This window comes from Centropristis striata, chromosome 6 (genome assembly GCF_030273125.1).
Source record: "Centropristis striata isolate RG_2023a ecotype Rhode Island chromosome 6, C.striata_1.0, whole genome shotgun sequence".
Taxonomy (NCBI): Eukaryota; Metazoa; Chordata; class Actinopteri; order Perciformes; family Serranidae; genus Centropristis; species Centropristis striata.
The window spans coordinates 25,377,191-25,395,307 of record NC_081522.1 but is presented as its reverse complement, the minus strand read 5'-3'; the positions used below and the strand labels follow the sequence as shown (position 1 = coordinate 25,395,307).

The 18,117-nt window shown below is 40.1% G+C and overlaps 1 protein-coding gene across 2 annotated transcripts in view; it reads right to left on the bottom strand.

Moving 5' to 3' along the window:
• cadps2 (Ca++-dependent secretion activator 2) overlaps positions 1-18,117 on the bottom strand; it is a 293,417-nt gene that overhangs the window by 65,885 nt on the left and 209,415 nt on the right. For both annotated transcript variants that reach the window (XM_059336134.1, XM_059336135.1), the window contains exons 15-17: positions 17,396-17,459; positions 15,735-15,858; positions 14,586-14,686 (exon numbers count right to left, since the gene is read on the bottom strand). In XM_059336134.1, coding sequence (XP_059192117.1) covers positions 14,586-14,686; positions 15,735-15,858; positions 17,396-17,459 — 289 coding nt within the window. The remainder of the gene's footprint in view (positions 1-14,585; positions 14,687-15,734; positions 15,859-17,395; positions 17,460-18,117) is intronic.

The following is an 18,117-nucleotide window of genomic DNA, read 5'->3' as shown; positions in this document are numbered from 1 at the left end:
ACAGTCCACATACTGTAATTTATTTAACATTATATTACCGTATTTTGGCTTACAGCATATGATCGTAGGATAATGGTGTGTGTTATTTTACAGCAATTAATTACAAATAGTGTTAAATGCTTTTAATTTATTTATCTACTTTTATTGTTAATTGACCGATTTAACTGTTAATATGCATGTGAGGGATGAATATTAAACAGTATTTTTACAATTATTATAAAATACAGTAGTATACTGTTGTAAATTCACCGTAAATACATAGGATTTTGTTACAGTGCAGTGCTGTCAGCTTCCCTCTAAAGTTCTGGCTTTTCTAGAAGTTTCCATGTCCAATTATTGCAACTCTTTTTCAGCAAAGGTTAAAACCACTTCGACCAAGTCTAACATGATTTTACTGGTTTTGAAGATATTTTTTTGAATTCTGCAGTGTGCATTCAGTATTTCAATGCATTTTAATGCATTCTTTTGTGGTTAATGTTTTTTAGGGCCCGAGCAGGCAACGACCTGCGAGGTCCCTATTGTATTTCGAATGATTATTCTTTTTTTAGGGCCCGAGCAGGCAACGACCTGTGAGGTCCCTATTGTATTTCGAATGATTATTCTTTTTAGGGACCGAGCACTAACGGTGCGAGGACCCTATTGAAATTGGTCTGTTTATTTTTTTTTTTTTTCCCAAAAATAAATTGCCTTTTTGGGGGCTTTATCATATTCAAAAACTCACCATTTTTGGAATATACATAAATCTCCGCTGAAATTTACGTATTCTAGTGGTCCCAGGAATGGGCGTGGCAAAATGACTCAACAGCGCCCCCTTGAAAGTCAAGAAAATTCAGCCCCTCGCACAGGAATGTTGTAGAGACACGAAATTTGGTACATACATATATCATGGGAAGACGCACCAAAAAGTCTCAAGAACCCATACCCTAAAATGTACAGGAAGTCGGCCATCTTGGATCGAAAATGGCATTTCCTGCTGTTTTTGGCCATTTCCACGTCGCATACTTTAACGAACTCCTCCTACATATTTTACCCGATCAACTTCAAACTTGGACAGTAGCCTCACAAAGCCTTTGGGATCAAAAGTTATTGAAAGCTTTACGGACGGTCACACTATGTGGGCGTGGCATGGCGGCAAAATATGGCGTCTCGCCATAAAACACGAGATCGTTATAACTTTCCCATTCTTTGTCCTATGTGCTACAAATTTCTCATGCTTCATCACAGTCCAGCCCTTAACACTTCTACATAACAATATTTCATAAAGCCCCGCCCCTTATGCTTTATCCACGCCCCCTTTTACAAAATGACCACGTTGCGTATTTTACATAACTCCTCCAACAGATTTCGTACCATTGACTTCAAACTTGGTCAGTACCATTACAAGGCCTTTGGGATCAAAAGTTATTGAAAGCTTTACAGACAGTCACACTATGTGGGCGTGGCATGGCGGCAAAATGTGGCGTCTCGCCATGAAACACGAGACTGTATAACTTCACCATACATTGTCTCATCTGGCCCAAAATTCTTACACGTGATAAGGGTCCACCTCTGAACACACCAACATGTCAATATTGACACACAGTCAAAGCGCCCCCAGCTGGCAACAGGAAGTAACAACTTTAACGCCGAGCCCCAGCAGTAGGTTTCACGTAGAGACACGAAATTTGGTACACACATTAATCATGTGGAGACGCACCAAAAAGCCTCTTGGACCCATACCTCAAACCCAACAGGAAGTCCGCCATCTTGGTTTGAATATTGCACATGTCATCTTTTTTTCCCATTTCCACCTCGCATACTTTAACGAACTCCTCCTACAGATTTTACCCGATCGACTTCAAACTTGGTCAGTACCATCACAAGGCCTTTGGGATCAAAAGTTATTGAAAGCTTCACCGACGGTCACACTATGTGGGCGTGGCATGGTGGCAAAATATGGCGTCTCGCCATAAAACACGAGATTGTTATAACTTTCCCATTCTTTGTCCCATCTCCTCCAAATGTCTCATGCTTCATCAGAGTCCAGCCCTTAACACTTCTACATAACAATATTTCATAAAGCCCCACCCCTTATGCTATATCCACGCCCCCTTTCATCACAGGACCATGTTGCATCCTTTAACAAACTCCTCCTACAAATTTCACCTTATTGCCTTCAAACTTGGTCAGTAGCATCACAAGACGTTTGGGATCAAAAGTTATTGAAAGCTTTACCGACGGTCACACTATGTGGGCGTGGCATGGCGGCAAAATATGGCGTCTCGCCATCTAACACCAGACTGGATAACTTGACCATACATTGTCCAATCTGTCCCAAATTTCACATACGTGATTAGGGTCCAGCCCGGGACACACCCACGGGTCAATAGTGACACACAGTCATAGCGCCCCCTGCTGGCTACAGGAAGTAACATGTTTTACACCTACCACAAGCACAGTGGTAGGAGACATACAATTTGGTACACATAGGGACTGAGCCAACAGCACCGCGTCTGATGTGCCCTCCCCTGACGGCGCCTCCCCCGACGGCTCCACTCTGCGAGGGCCCGTTCAGTACTGCGCGCAGTCCTAGTTTTTATTATTTTTCTTGGTCCCAAATGATCGCATATTTCACTGCCTGAACATACCCCAAAACTCATGAAACTTTAAATATAAGTCACACATGGTGAAAAATTTTATAATCTATTGTCATCCTGAATTTCCACCACTAGGTGGCGCTATAATAAAGGAAAGTGCGTTTAGGCTAATAACTTCCACATACTTTATCACACATTCAAAAAACTTATATCCACGCGTTCACTGAGTTGTGCTGAATCTCGTGATATAGGCCACTCCCATTTTCGCCTACCGTTTTTTTTCGCAAATTCGCCAAATGTCGCACACCTACTTTTTCGAACTCCTCCTAGGCAATTTCATCGTTTTGCACCAAACTTTGCACACAGCATCTATGGACCCTCATGACAAAAAGTTATTAAAAGAATTTTGATTACCCAAAGAATACTCAAATTATTAAATAACAACTTCCTGCAGGTGGCGCTATTTTCAACATAAAACACGAAATGTTGCATATCTCCTCATTGGTGTGTCTGAATGACATGAAACTCAGGTTACTACTTCCCCATGAGCCCCTGAGGCTCGCTGCAAAATTTTGGGCGATGACCACTAGGTGGCGCTCTTTAAATTGAAGTATTTTATATCTCCAAATCGGTTGGTCGGATTAACACCAAACTTGGTATACTTATTGTCAATGCCCTCCTGAGGATAACCCTTGAAGGTTTTATTGATCGGCCCCTAGGTGGCGCTATAACGGCAGTTTAATTTAATAAGTGCCAGTGTGCCCAGACCATAAGACTTAAGGCAATAAAATTCATAGGGGTGGTATAGACTGGTCCCTGTAACGCACAAACCCCGACGGCAGCATGCCCCGACACGAGTGTACTTCTTTTTAGGGACCGAGCACTAACGGTGCGAGGACCCTATTGAAATTGGTCCGTTTATTAGGGACCGAGCACTAACGGTGCGAGGACCCTATTGAAATTGAAGGAATTATTATTATTATTATTATTCCGGAAAATAAATCGCATTTTTGGGGCCTTTATCATATTCAAAAACTCACCATATTTGGAATATACATAAATCTCTGGTGAAATTTACGTATTCTTGTGGTCACGGGAATGGGCGTGGCACAATGACTCAACAGCGCCCCCTTGAAAGTCAAGAAAATTCAGCCCCTCGCACAGGAATGTCGTACAGACACGAAATTTTCCACGTACATGTATCATGGGCAGACGCACAAAAAAGTCTCAAGAACCCATACCAGAAAACGAACAGGAAGTCGGCCATCTTGGATTGAATATCGCACTTTTCATCGTTTTTGGCCATTTCCAGGTTGCATACTTTAACTAACTCCTCCTACAGATTTTACCCGATTGACTTCAAACTTGGTCAGTACCATCACAAGGCCTTTGGGATCAAAAGTTGTATAAATCTTTACCGACAGTCACACTATGTGGGCGTGGCATGGCGCCAAAATATGGCGTCTCGCCATAAAACACGAGATTGTTATAACTTTTCCATTCTTTGTCCGATCTTGTCCAAACTTGTCATGCTTCATCAGAGTCCAGCCCTTAACACTTCTACATAACAATATTTCATAAAGCCCCGCCCCTTATGCTTTATCCACGCCCCCTTTTACAAAATGACCACGTTGCGTATTTTACATAACTCCTCCAACAGATTTCGTACCATTGACTTCAAACTTGGTCAGTACCATTACAAGGCCTTTGGGATCAAAAGTTGTATAAATCTTCACCGCCTGTCACACTATGTGGGCGTGGCATATCGGCAAAATATGGCGTTTCGCCATAACAGACGAGACTGTATAACTTGACCATACATTGTCCAATCTGTCCCAAATTTCACACACATGACTAGGGTCCAGCCCAGAACACACCCACATGTCATTATTGACACACAGTCATAGCGCCCCCTGCTGGCTACAGGAAGTAACTTGTTTTACACCTACCACAAGCACAGTGGTAGGAGACACGCAATTTGGTACGCATAGGGACTGAGCCAACAGCGCCGTGTCCGACGTGCCCTCCCCTGACGGCGCCTCCCCCGACGGCTCCACTTTGCGAGGGCCCGTTCAGTACTGCGCGCAGTCCTAGTTATTATTAGGGCCCGAGCAGGCAACGACCTGCGAGGTCCCTATTGTATTTCGAATGATTATTCTTTTTATTTTTATTTTTATTTTTCTTCCCCCCAAATGATCGCATTTTTCAATGCCTGAACATACCCCAAAACTCACGAAACTTTAAATATAAGTCATACCTGGCGAAAAATTTTATAATCTATTGTCATCCTGAATTTTCACCACTAGGTGGCGCTACAATAAAGGAAAGTGCGTTTTGGCTAATAACTCCCACATACTTTATTGCACATTAAAAAAACTTATATCCACGCGTTCACTGAGTCGTGCTGAATCTCGTGATATAGGCCACTCCCATTTTCGCCTACCGTTTTTTTTCGCAAATTCGCGAAATGTCGCAAACCTACTTTTTCGAACTCCTCCTAGGCAATTTCATCGTTTTGCACCAAACTTTGCACACAGCATCTATGGACCCTCATGACAAAAAGTTATTAAAAGAATTTTGATTACCCAAAGAATGTTCAAGTTATTAAATAACAACTTCCTGCAGGTGGCGCTATTTTCAACACAAAACACAAAGTGTTGCAGCTCTCCACATTGGTGTGTCTGAATGACATGAAACTCAGGTTACTACTTCCCCATGAGCCCCTGAGGCTCGCTGCAAAATTTTGGCCGACGACCACTAGGTGGCGCTCTTTAAATTGAAGTATTTTATATCTCCAAATCGGTTGGTCCGATTAACACAAAACTTGGTATACTTATCGTCATTGCCCTCCTGAGGATAACCCTTGAAGATTTTATTGATCGGCCCCTAGGTGGCGCTCTGGCAAAGGTTTAATTTAATTATTTTTATTTTTCTTCCCCCCAAATGATCGCATTTTTCAATGCCTGAACATACCCCAAAACTCACGAAACTTTAAATATAAGTCATACCTGGCGAAAAATTTTATAATCTATTGTCATCCTGAATTTTCACCACTAGGTGGCGCTACAATAAAGGAAAGTGCGTTTTGGCTAATAACTCCCACATACTTTATCGCACATTCAAAAAACTTATATCCACGCGTTCACTGAGTCGTGCTGAATCTCGTGATATAGGCCACTCCCATTTTCGCCTACCGTTTTTTTTCGCAAATTCGCGAAATATCGCAAACCTACTTTTTCGAACTCCTCCTAGGCAATTTCATCGTTTTGCACCAAACTTTGCACACAGCATCTATGGACCCTCATGACAAAAAGTTATTAAAAGAATTTTGATTACCCAAAGAATACTCAAGTTATTAAATAACAACTTCCTGCAGGTGGCGCTATTATCAACACAAAACACAAAGTGTTGCATATCTCCACATTGGTGTGTCTGAATGACATGAAACTCAGGTTACTACTTCCCCGTGAGACCCTGAGGCTCTCTGCAAAATTTTGGCCGATGACCACTAGGTGGCTCTCTTTAAATTGAAGTATTTTATATCTCTACATCGGTTGGTCAGATTAACACCAAACTTGGTATACGTATTGTCAATGCCCTCCTGAGGATAACCATTCAAGGTGTTATTGATCGGCCCCTAGGTGGCGCTCTGGCTGCAGTTTATTTTAATAAGTGCCACTGTGCCCAGACCATAAGACTTAAGGCAATGAAATTCATAGGGGTGGTATAGACTGGTCCCTGTAACGCACAAACCCCGACGGCAGCATGCTCCGACACGCGTGTACTGCGAGGGCCCGTTCAGTACTGCGCGCAGTCCTAGTTATTTTTATTCTTTGTCCAAAATGATCGCATATTTCACTGCCTGAACATTCCCCAAAACTCATGAAACTTTAAATATAAGTCACACCTGGCGAAAAATTTTATAATCTATTGTCATCTTGAATTTTCACCCCTAGGTGGCGCTATAATAATGGAAAGTGCGTTTTGGCTAATAACTCCCACATACTTCATCGCACATTCAAAAAACTTATATCCACGCGTTCACTGAGTTGTGCTGAATCTCGTGATATAAGCCACGCCCATTTTCGCCTGGAGTTTTTTTTCGCAAATTCGCGAAATGTCGCAAACCTACTTTTTCGAACTCCTCCTAGGCAATTTCATCGTTTTGCACCAAACTTTGCACAGAGCATCTATGGACCCTCATGACAAAAAGTTATTAAAAGAATTTTGATTACCCAAATAATACTCAAGTTATTAAATAACAACTTCCTGCAGGTGGCGCTATTTTCAACACACAACACGAAATGTTGCATATCTCCTCATTGGTGTGTCTGAATGACATGAAACTCAGGTTACTACTTCCCCATGAGGCCCTGAGGCTTGCTGCAAAATTTTGGACGATTACCACTAGGTGGCGCTCTTTAAATTGAAGTATTTTATATCTCCAAATCGGTTGGTTGGATTAACACCAAATTTGGTGTACTTATTGTCAATGCCCTCTTGAGGACAACCCTTGAAGGTTTTATTGATCGGCCCCTAGGTGGCGCTCTGGCGGCAGTTTAATTTAATAAATGCCACTGTGCCCAGACCATAAGACTTAAGGCAATGAAATTCATAGGGGTGGTGTAGACTGGCCCCTGTAACGCACAAACCCCGACGGCTGCATGCCCCGACACGCATGTACTGCGAGGGCCCGTTTAGTACTGCGCGCAGTCCTAGTTATTATTATTTTTAGGGAAAGTAAATCGCTTATTTGAGGCCTTTATCATATTCAAAAACTCACCATATTTGGAATATACATAAATCAGATTTGAAATGTACGTATTCTGGTATTCGCGGGAATGGACCTTGCAAAATGACTCACTAGCGCCCCCTCAAAATTTTCAAAACATCCTCACAATATAGGTTTTTTTCATGTAGACACATGAAAGTTGGGACATATGTGTATCATGGGAAGACGCACCAAAAAGCCTCAAGAACCCATACCCGAAAACGTACAGGAAGTCGGCCATCTTGGATTGAATATTGCACTTGTCATCGTTTTTGGCCATTTCCAGGTCGCATACTTTAACGAACTCCTCCTACAGATTTTATCCAATTGACTTCAAACTTGGTCAGTACCATCACAACGACTTTGGGATCAAAAGTTGTATAAAGCTTTACCGACGGTCACACTATGTGGGCGTGGCATGGCGGCAAAATATGGCGTCTCGCCATAAAACACGAGATTGTTATAACTTCTCCATTCTTTGTCCCATCTGGTCCAAACTTCTCATGCTTCATCAGAGTCCAGCCCTTAACACTTCTACATAACAATATTTCATAAAGCCCCGCCCCTTATGTTTAATCCACGCCCCCTTTCATAAAATGACCACGTTGCATACTTTAACGAACTCCTCCGACAGATTTCATCCGATTTACTCCAAACTTGGTCAGTACCATCACAAGGCCTTTGGGATCAAAAGTTATTGAAAGCTTTACCGACGGTCACACTATGTGGGCGTGGCTTGGCGGCAAAATATGGCGTCTCGCCATAAAACACGGGACTGTATAACTTCACAATACATTGTCTCATCTGGCCCAAAATTCTTACACGTGCTGAGGGTCCACCTCTGAACACACCCACATGTCAATATTGACACACAGTCATAGCGCCCCCCGATGGCAACAGGAAGTAACAACTTTAACACCTAGCCACAGCAGTAGGTTTCACGTAGAGACACAAAATTTGGTACACACGTGCTTCATGTGGATCCGCACCAAAAAGCCTCTTGGACACATACCTCAAACCCAACAGGAAGTCCGCCATCTTGGATTGCCTATCGCAGTTGTCATCATTTTTGGCCATTTCCAGGTCGCATACTTTAACGAACTCCTCCTACAGATTTTATCCAATTGACTTCAAACTTGGTCAGTACCATCATAAGGCCTTTGGGATCAAAAGTTGTATAAATCTTACCCGACGGTCACACTATGTGGGCGTGGCATGGCGGCAAATTATGACGTCTTGCCATCTAACACCAGACTGTATAACTTCACCATACATTGTCCAATCTGTCCCAAATTTCACATACGTGATTAGGGTCCACCCCGGGACACACCCACGGGTCAATAGTGACACACAGTCATAGCGCCCCCTGCTGGCTACAGGAAGTCACATGTTTTACACCAACCACAAGCACAGTGGTAGGAGACACGCAATTTGGGACGCATAGGGACTGAGCCAACAGCGCCGCGTCCGATGTGCCCTCCCCTGACGGCGCCTCCCCCGACGGCTCCACTCTGCGAGGGCCCGTTCAGTACTGCGCGCAGTCCTAGTTATTTTTATTTTTCTTCCCCCCAAATGATCGCATTTTTCAATGCCTGAACATACCCCAAAACTCACGAAACTTTAAATATAAGTCATACCTGGCGAAAAATTTTATAATCTATTGTCATCCTGAATTTTAACCACTAGGTGGCGCTACAATAAAGGAAAGTGCGTTTTGGCTAATAACTCCCACATACTTTATCACACATTCAAAAAACGTATATCCACGCGTTCACTGAGTTGTGCTGAATCTCGTGATATAGGCCACTCCCATTTTCGCCTACCGTTTTTTTCCGCAAATTCGCGAAATGTCGCAAACCTACTTTTTCGAACTCCTCCTAGGCAATTTCATCGTTCTGCACCAAACTTTGCACACAGCATCTATGGACCCTCATGACAAAAAGTTATTAAAAGAATTTTGATTACCCAAAGAATACTCAAGTTATTAAATAACAACTTCCTGCAGGTGGCGCTATTATCAACACAAAACACAAAGTGTTGCAAATCTCCACATTGGTGAGACTGAATGACATGAAACTCAGGTTCCTACTTCCCCATGAGCCCCTTAGGCTCGCTGCAAAATTTTGGCCGATGACCACTAGGTGGCGCTCTTTAAATTGAAGTGTTTCATATCTCCAAATCGGTTGGTCGGATTAACACCAAACTTGGTATACTTATTGTCAATGCCCTCCTGAGGATAACCCTTGAAGGTTTTATTGATCGGCCCCTAGGTGGCGCTCTGGCGGCAGTTTAATTTAATAAATGCCACTGTGCCCAGACCATAAGACTTAAGGCAATGAAATTCATAGAGGTGGTATAGACTGGCCCCTGTAACGCACACACCCCGACGGCAGCATGCCCCGACACGCGTGTACTGCGAGGGCCCGTTCAGTACTGCGCGCAGTCCTAGTTTTTTATTATTATTCTTTTTATTTTTCTTCTCCCTAAATGATCGCATATTTCACTGCCTGAACATACCCCAAAACTCATGAAACTTTAAATATAAGTCACACATGGTGAAAAATTTTATAATCTATTGTCATCCTGAATTTCCACCACTAGGTGGCGCTATAATAAAGGAAAGTGCGTTTTGGCTAATAACTTCCACATACTTTATCGCACATTCAAAAAACTTATATCCACGCGTTCACTGAGTTGTGCTGAATCTCGCGATATAAGCCACTCCAATTTTCGCCTAGAGTTTTTTTCCGCAAATTCGCGAAATGTCGTAAACCTACTTTTTCGAACTCCTCCTAGGCAATTTCATCATTTTGCACCAAACTTTGCACACAGCATCTATGGACCCTCATGACAAAAAGTTATTAAAAGAATTTTGATTACCCAAAGAATACTCAAGTTATTAAATAACAACTTCCTGCAGGTGGCGCTATTTTCAACACAAAACACAAAGTGTTGCATATCTCCACATTGGTGTGTCTGAATGACATGAAACTCAGGTTACTACTTCCCCATGAGCCCCTGAGGCTCTCTGCAAAATTTTGGCCGATTACCCCTAGGTGGCGCTCTTTAAATTGAAGTAATTTATATCTCCAAATCGGTCAGTCGGATTAACACCAAACTTGGTATACTTATTGTCAATGCCCTCTTGAGGATAACTCTTGAAGGTTTTATTGATCGGCCCCTAGGTGGCGCTCTGGCGGCAGTTTAATTTAAAAAATGCCACTGTGCCCAGACCATAACACTTAAGGCAATGAAATTCATAGGGGTGGTGTAGACTGGCCCCTGTAATGCACAAACCCTGACGGCAGCATGCCCCGACACGCGTGTACTGCGAGGGCCCGTTCAGTACTGCGCGCAGTCCTAGTTGTTCTTGTGTTTTTTTGTGCGTTTTTGCAATTTTTTGTGCGTTTTTGTGTTTTTATGTGTTTTTTGTAATTTTTGTGTGTTTTCTGTGTGTATTTTTTTTTAAATTTTATTGTGGTTTTTATCTGGGTTTTTTTGTATTTTTTTGTGTGTTTCTGTGTTCAAAATGTTGATTCAGTAAGTCAAAATGAACTGTACTGAATTGTACTGAAAACAATTATACCAACATGGCAGGGTGAACACTTTTTAAGTGGTTTATACAGGCAGAATGAAAAGGAGTCCAAAACCAACAGAATAGCCCCAGACTCCAAAAGGTTAAGAGGCTGCAGCAAAGCTAAATAATAGTCCAAAGTTGAACTACATTTTGGCGACGGAAGAACTGAGATGGCCAAAGGGATCGGTCAACCTCTGACCTCAAGATATCTGAATGAAAACTGGTTCTACTGGTACCAACGAGTCTCCTCTTCACAGACATGCTAATTCTATGCAGTTTGGGACACAGTTTTTGAAGTAAAAATGCGATATTTTTCTACTCTAAAAGTAATTTATTTCAATAGCTCTGCATACTTGGATCACTAAACAGCCTGTGAATTTGATAAATTAGGTATCACTGGCTCAATGAGACTAATAGTAGCCATTTTATTGCAGTGAGAGCACTTTATGAAACTTGATCTCAGTGTATAAAATGAGCTGCTGTGACCTCTAGGATAATCACAGCCTCATGAAACTTTACAGCCATAAACTAGAGACCTGGAACATTCAGAGGATGTGATGTCTATAGAATATTGACAATAAGCAGCTTTCTCAGCAGTTTAAAGAACCGACATGCTCGCAATCCAATCAAAGAGACATGCAATTCCTGCAAATATCTGAAAAAGGTTCTTGATACCAAATCACAGCCTGGATTTTTCTACAGTGTTGCTCAAAGTGTTGGTGTCTTCATGTTGTATTTTTATGCTATTTTAAGGGATTTATGACATTCAACATCAAATTAATCTTCAGGTTCCAGCTTTCAGATTATGTACACCACTTCAATTCTACTACTCACCTGCTATCTCTCCCTGAAAAACCCTCTCTACTTCTAACCAAGACCACACTGTGTCTGTAGAAGGAAGGGCCAGTGGAAGAGATGAAATCTGACTATAACATGTCGGTTAACCTCGTTTAGAGTCAATCAGGGACCAACATGTGGTATATAACACAGACCAAGTGGACCACATAAATCACATTTAAATTATTTTAAAAAAAATACTACCCCTAAATGTCAAAGATCTGTGATCTTGGGCACATTTTCTGCTTACAGAAACACAAATTTGCCTTTTTCTTTGCATCTCCGCAATATTTATCAAAATTGTGACATTATTAGTGTTGTTTAACAACAAATAGTTTTTCTGATTTGTTTTTAAGAAACAAAATAATAATACATTAATAATAAATAAAAACAAATAACCATTTGCCTTTTTGTTTGCATCTCCATAATGTATATCAAAATTGTGACTTTAATTTGTTCAGGAAATCTGGTCAGAACAAGTTAAATGCAATACAGGACACCCTATTAACGGATTAGAATTGTTAAATGGGTTTGAACTTAGCCTAGTTACAAAAAATAAGCTTTATGAAGTTAGCTACTTTTTCACATTTCTGTTTCCAGTCACAGCCACCTTGTGGAGAAGTCACTTCTTGTCACAGTCACATGACCACCACACCAGGGTGTTGAGTATGTGTCGCTAAGAGATTTAATGAGTTAAGGTGAAGCATAAAGCTGAATATGGGAGATTTTAGAAGATCTAAAGTGTTTGTTACATGGGTGTCACCATGGGTTCTTATGGGTTAAACACATGTGATGTGTAAACTAGAAACCTCCAGCGCTCAGTGAACACTGAACAAGGACTTGGTGTCTGGAAGAGGATCTGTAAAGACAGGAATGCAGCGTCCATCTTCACCTTGACAACATCACAATTAATCACTGAGAAATAGTAAACAACAACAAAAACCCAGACAGAGAGAAGGAATGCTGTTGACGCTGACAGTAGCCAAGTAAACAATTATGTTTCATCTCTAAATTTAAGCCGTGACAGCTTGTGGCAAGTAGTTAACATCACATCTGAAGCTCGGAGCAGGGAGCCACCAGTCACCATGGCAGCGGCAGAGCGTGGCGTGTTATTAATAGCGGAGAAACAGATGCCTGAGCGCCACGCTGCCACTTAAGGCCGATCAAACCGCCACGTCTCAACACCTATGATTGATCAGTTTTACACCGTGGCGTGTAAACGCTGCCTGCATATGGGCCGTGGGCGTTGTTTTCATCGTGTCTCCGCCGCTGATTCTAATGCAGCGACGCCACTTGTCGTGTCATCTGCCACTTTAGCGCGAGCGCTGCCAGCAGAGGCAGAGAAAGAAAATGGACAGTGCTGTGAAAAGTGATCAAAAACATTAATGAAATGATCAAGTGACTCTTTGCTGCTGTCACCCACAGGAAGAAAAAGACAAACAGGTTCTGCTGAAGATAAAATTAAAGAGTTTCAGAGATAAACTAATAAATCAGACACAGACTTGTTTTCTTTAGCAAGTCAGCAACTCATATACTCATATCAACGTTATTCTACTCTGAACAATAGAGTAGTGTTATTAGTATTGTGTATATGCTGTCAGATATCCGCTGTTATTACACAATATATATGCATATATATATATGCATATATATATGCATATATATATATGCATATATATATATGCATATATATATATATATATATGCATATATATATATGCATATATATATATATATATATGCATATATATGCATATATATATATATATATGCATATATATATATATATATATGCATATATATATATGCATATATATATATATATATATATATATATATATATGCATATATATATATATATATATATATATATATATATATATATATATATATATATATATTATATATATATATATAGAGAGAGAGAGAGAGAGAGAGAGAGAGAGAGAGAGAGAGAGAGAGAGAGAGAGAGAGAGAGAGAGAGAGAGAGAGAGAGAGAGAGAGAGAGAGAGAGAGAGAGAGAGAGAGAGAGAGAGAGATAGATAGATAGATAGATAGATAGATAGATAGATAGATAGATAGATAGATAGAGCTATTCATTTTTTTTATTTTATGTTTGTTTTGTTTTTTATTCCTATTTATTCTTTATTTTCTCTGTTATCAGTTACAGACTTTGCTGAGAATGTAATATATTGTTAGGAAGGAAGGAAGGAAGGAAAGAAGGAGAGGGAAAAAGAAAGAAAAAAGAAAGAGAGAAAGAAAGAGAGAAAGAGAGAGAGAGAGAGAAATAAATAAAGAAAGGGTAAGGAAGGAAACTGAACGGTAATGACGTTTATTTAGCTATTTATTTTTATACCTATTTATTCTTTATTTTCTCTTTTATCATTTATAGAATTGGCATTGTATAATAATGTATAACAATGTTAAATATTATTTATAACAGTATATTAGGTAGTTAAAATGAACCATATCTTTTCAAAATTAAAACACTGCTTACATAAATACATTAACAATAACAATCCAATAATATATTCAGAAAATATAAAACAAACTCAGTCGGTTCATTCTGCATAACGAGTACTTTTACTCTCTTTAAGTACATTTTGATGCTGATACTTGTACTTTTACTTCAGTAAGTTTTGAATGCAGGATTTGTACTTGTAGTGGAGTAATTTAACTTTTACTGAAGTAAGAGATCTGAATACTTTTTGCACTACTGAATATAAGAACGATAAAGATCATTCTTTCCTTCAGCTGAATGAGAGCTGAGCTCCAGGCCCATCTGTCCTCAAACAAACTGCCAACATAAAAATAAATCAAATACCTCGGAGTGATGCTCGTCGTTCTGCTGCAGGACTTCGATGCAGAGCTCTCCCAGTCGCATCATGTCCTCTAGTCTTTTCTCCGGAGCCGCCTGAGCGTCCACTGAAGGTCCCAACACAGAAACATCCAAGAAAGACACATTCATTCATTCAGTCATTAAGAGCCTTGGTGTCATTTTCGACAGCGAGTTCAAATTTGACAGGCAAATTGGCTACGTGTGACTTCTGGCCAGGGTAAAACCATACCTCTCTCCTAGTGACCTGGAGAAGGTTATTCATGCTTTCATTTCCTCAAGACTAGACGCCTACAACTTGTGCAAAATGCTGCAGCGCGTCTTTTAACAGGCACAAAGAAACAGGAACACATATCCCCAGTTCTGGCCTCTCTGCACTGGCTTCCTGTCTGTTTCAGAATTGATTTTAAGATCCTGATGTTTGTTTTTAAAATTTCAAACGGTTTGGCCCCAGCATATTTAGCTGAACTCATACATGTTCACAGACCGACCAGAGCTCTGAGGTCTGCAAATGAGGAAGAAATGAAGAATTTTTTTTGGTGTGCTGTATTGTACATCTCATATCGCATATTACTTGATGTAATTGTCTTTTTTAATATTATCTTTGATTTTATTGTTATTAATTTATGTATCTTTTGGATTTTTTGATGTAATCATTTATGTAAAGCACTTTGGTCAACCTTGGTTTTGTATAAGGTGCTCTACAAATAAATGTGACCTTGACCTTGAAAAATACCCATAAATCTCAGCAGACTTTTCTGCCCCAAAAAAACATATTTTTAACTGCTGAACGCTGCTGATATCTTGCTGCTCAGGGATGAACCTTTTAGATTATAATATTGCCATGAATTTCTTCCAAACAGGGGGGTTGAGTCCTCCATCTGGACTATTTGGTTAAAGAAAAAGAGTTCAGAGATCATCATGTATGTACCCAGAACATCCCTGGTTTTTCTTTACTGGCCACACGTCTACAGTAGAAGACGTATCACATCATGACCATGCACTAGATTTATCACATCAGCTTCTGGGGTTTCCAAAGTTTTTTTCATTCTGTATGTACATAGGAAATTATTAAAAGCAAAAAACAAACAAAAAAAAAACAATACAGAATTTAGGTCTAAATAGAAAACCTCTCACCCTTGATCTGAGCGTACTCGATCAGCTGACTGTAGTTGATTCGAGCTGCATTCTCCAAACACTTCTGCACCAGTTTCTTCATCTCCTCCGGAGGAACAGGCGTGGTGATGTCCTTCATTAAAACCTTATTAACCAACACAAACAACAGCCACAGTCTCAGTGAAAGTGACAAAAATTTGCTGGTACAGAACAGAAACTAGACCTGTTTCTCTGGTTGTAGTTAACAAAAGTGCTGGGTAATATAATAGAAAAGTTACTCAGATTGTGTTGTGACAAGTAAGATAATGTGTTTATTATGCAATTACAATAATGAGGTACTTATTTACATTTCCAAATTAGCAATCTGTGAGGGTTACTCTCTGATTTAGGAGTTTTCTGATTGACAAAAACTTTCACTTGAGGGTTTAGTTCCTGGCACGCCCCTTAAGGAGACTAGCAGCAGGTTTAATGATTCCAGCAGGAGAGTCACCGAAGTAAATATAGGACCCATTTTGGCCACACGTTGCAAAAAAGGTGTGTCTAAAAACAAGATAAAAACACTAAATCTGAAGGAAATGGTCTTGCTGCATGGACAGATAATTTCACTTGACAAGAATTCTTAAATGTAGATTGTTAAATCTAGAAATAAGCATGTTGAACACTTAAAATAAGAAATTAACTCTGAAAACAAGATAAATTAAAGCTGCAAGTAGCGATGAACTTTATTTGATTGATTTAGAAGTGTTGCATAATTTATCTTGCTTTAAGAGTTATTTCTTATTTTAAGCGTTCAACATGCTTATTTCTAGATTTAACAATCTTAATTTAAGAAATCTCGTCAAGTGAAATTATCTGTCCATGCAGCAAGATCATTTCCCTCAGATTTTGTGTTTTTATCTTGTTTTTAGACACACCTTTTTTGCAGTGCATGTCTTCTGAAGACTGACATAAAAGTGGCATTTTCTAAAAGACAAATCAGGAGAAAATGATATTTGTTGAAGACCTCACTCTCATGAGACCTGGCTAGTGTTACCCAAAGACTGTGTCAAAAACATTTAGGAAGAAAATTAATATTGTCTCCACCTGAAGGGCTGGCTTTAAGGATAGCTTACCAAAAGTAGAATTGGCAGCAAAATAGAAGACAAATTCCATGTTTTCACATTGAATGCAAGATGTGGTGCCAATTTAAGTACAGTACAATGATTTGGTCGGAGAGGGCTGAACAGAGCTGAATCTCATTTTCTGTGGACATAATTTTGATTTAATCCATGCAGGTGCTGCTGAGATAATGCCAGTGCTGCAGGCAAATTGATTTTTGATCCATATCATCGTGAGATTTCAGCTATTAAAATATGTTTCCATCATTTTGCTGCATACATAAGGTAAATATGGCAGTTTTCTGTTGTTTACATAAAGACATGTCTTCATAATTCTTATTTTAAGTGTCATTGAACGGCGACACCACACGTTGTTTTAAGATCAATCCTTCCCCGTGCAGAACTCATGTAGGAACCTTTATATTTAACTCTCAGGTGATTGTCTGCAGGGTTTTTAGTCCTTGGCACGGTTCCTAGGATGCTTGATAATTATGGATCTAGAACTTTTCTGCTTTGTCTGTTCCCCGTATGGGAAGGTTGCACAAGCATATTTGAATGCAGGAGTATTTAAATATGTCCCTGTACCCGTTCCTGCAGGGAGAGCGTTGCCTTCAGGGCCCCATCTGGTCGTCCGAAGGGAAAGCAGTACCTGCAGATGTGAAAAGTGGGCAGCTATCACATTAAGAAACAATCTCAAGGACAACTGTGCGTGTGGAAAGACATCATGAAAATCAGAAGAATAGGGAGATGGAAACAGCAGCAGCAAGACATCAGTAAGCATCAACAGATGGCTGCCTGCTTTTATCTAATTACACTGATGAAGAAAGCTTTTCTCACCTCCAGCTCCGTCTGAGTGCAGACGAGACAGTTCACGGAGGTTTCGCGTTGCTAATTGACAAGTGAACAGAGCTAGATAAACAAAAGGCATGCGGTCACGCAGGTCAGCCATTTATTGGACAAAAACCTACAGGCAGATGTTTGTTCCTCCTCACTGACATGACTGAAACTAAATGAAACAAATTAAAAATATGATAAAACAGGACTTTGTTTGAAGATTCAATTCATACTTCAAGTAAAGTCACAAGTTCATGATGTTCATTTCCATGAAAAATTAAGAGCAGTATATGCTGAAAAGGCTTGAATTGTTTTAGATGCAGACGGACAGTATGACATATGAAGATTAACGGAATGATGATTCATTCTTAAGTGTCTAAAGTTTAAAATGCTTTACCTGCAGTGAGTGGACACTGGAGAAAAATCTTTATATTGTCAATCAATGTGCTGCATATAAATGTTAAAGAAAGTTT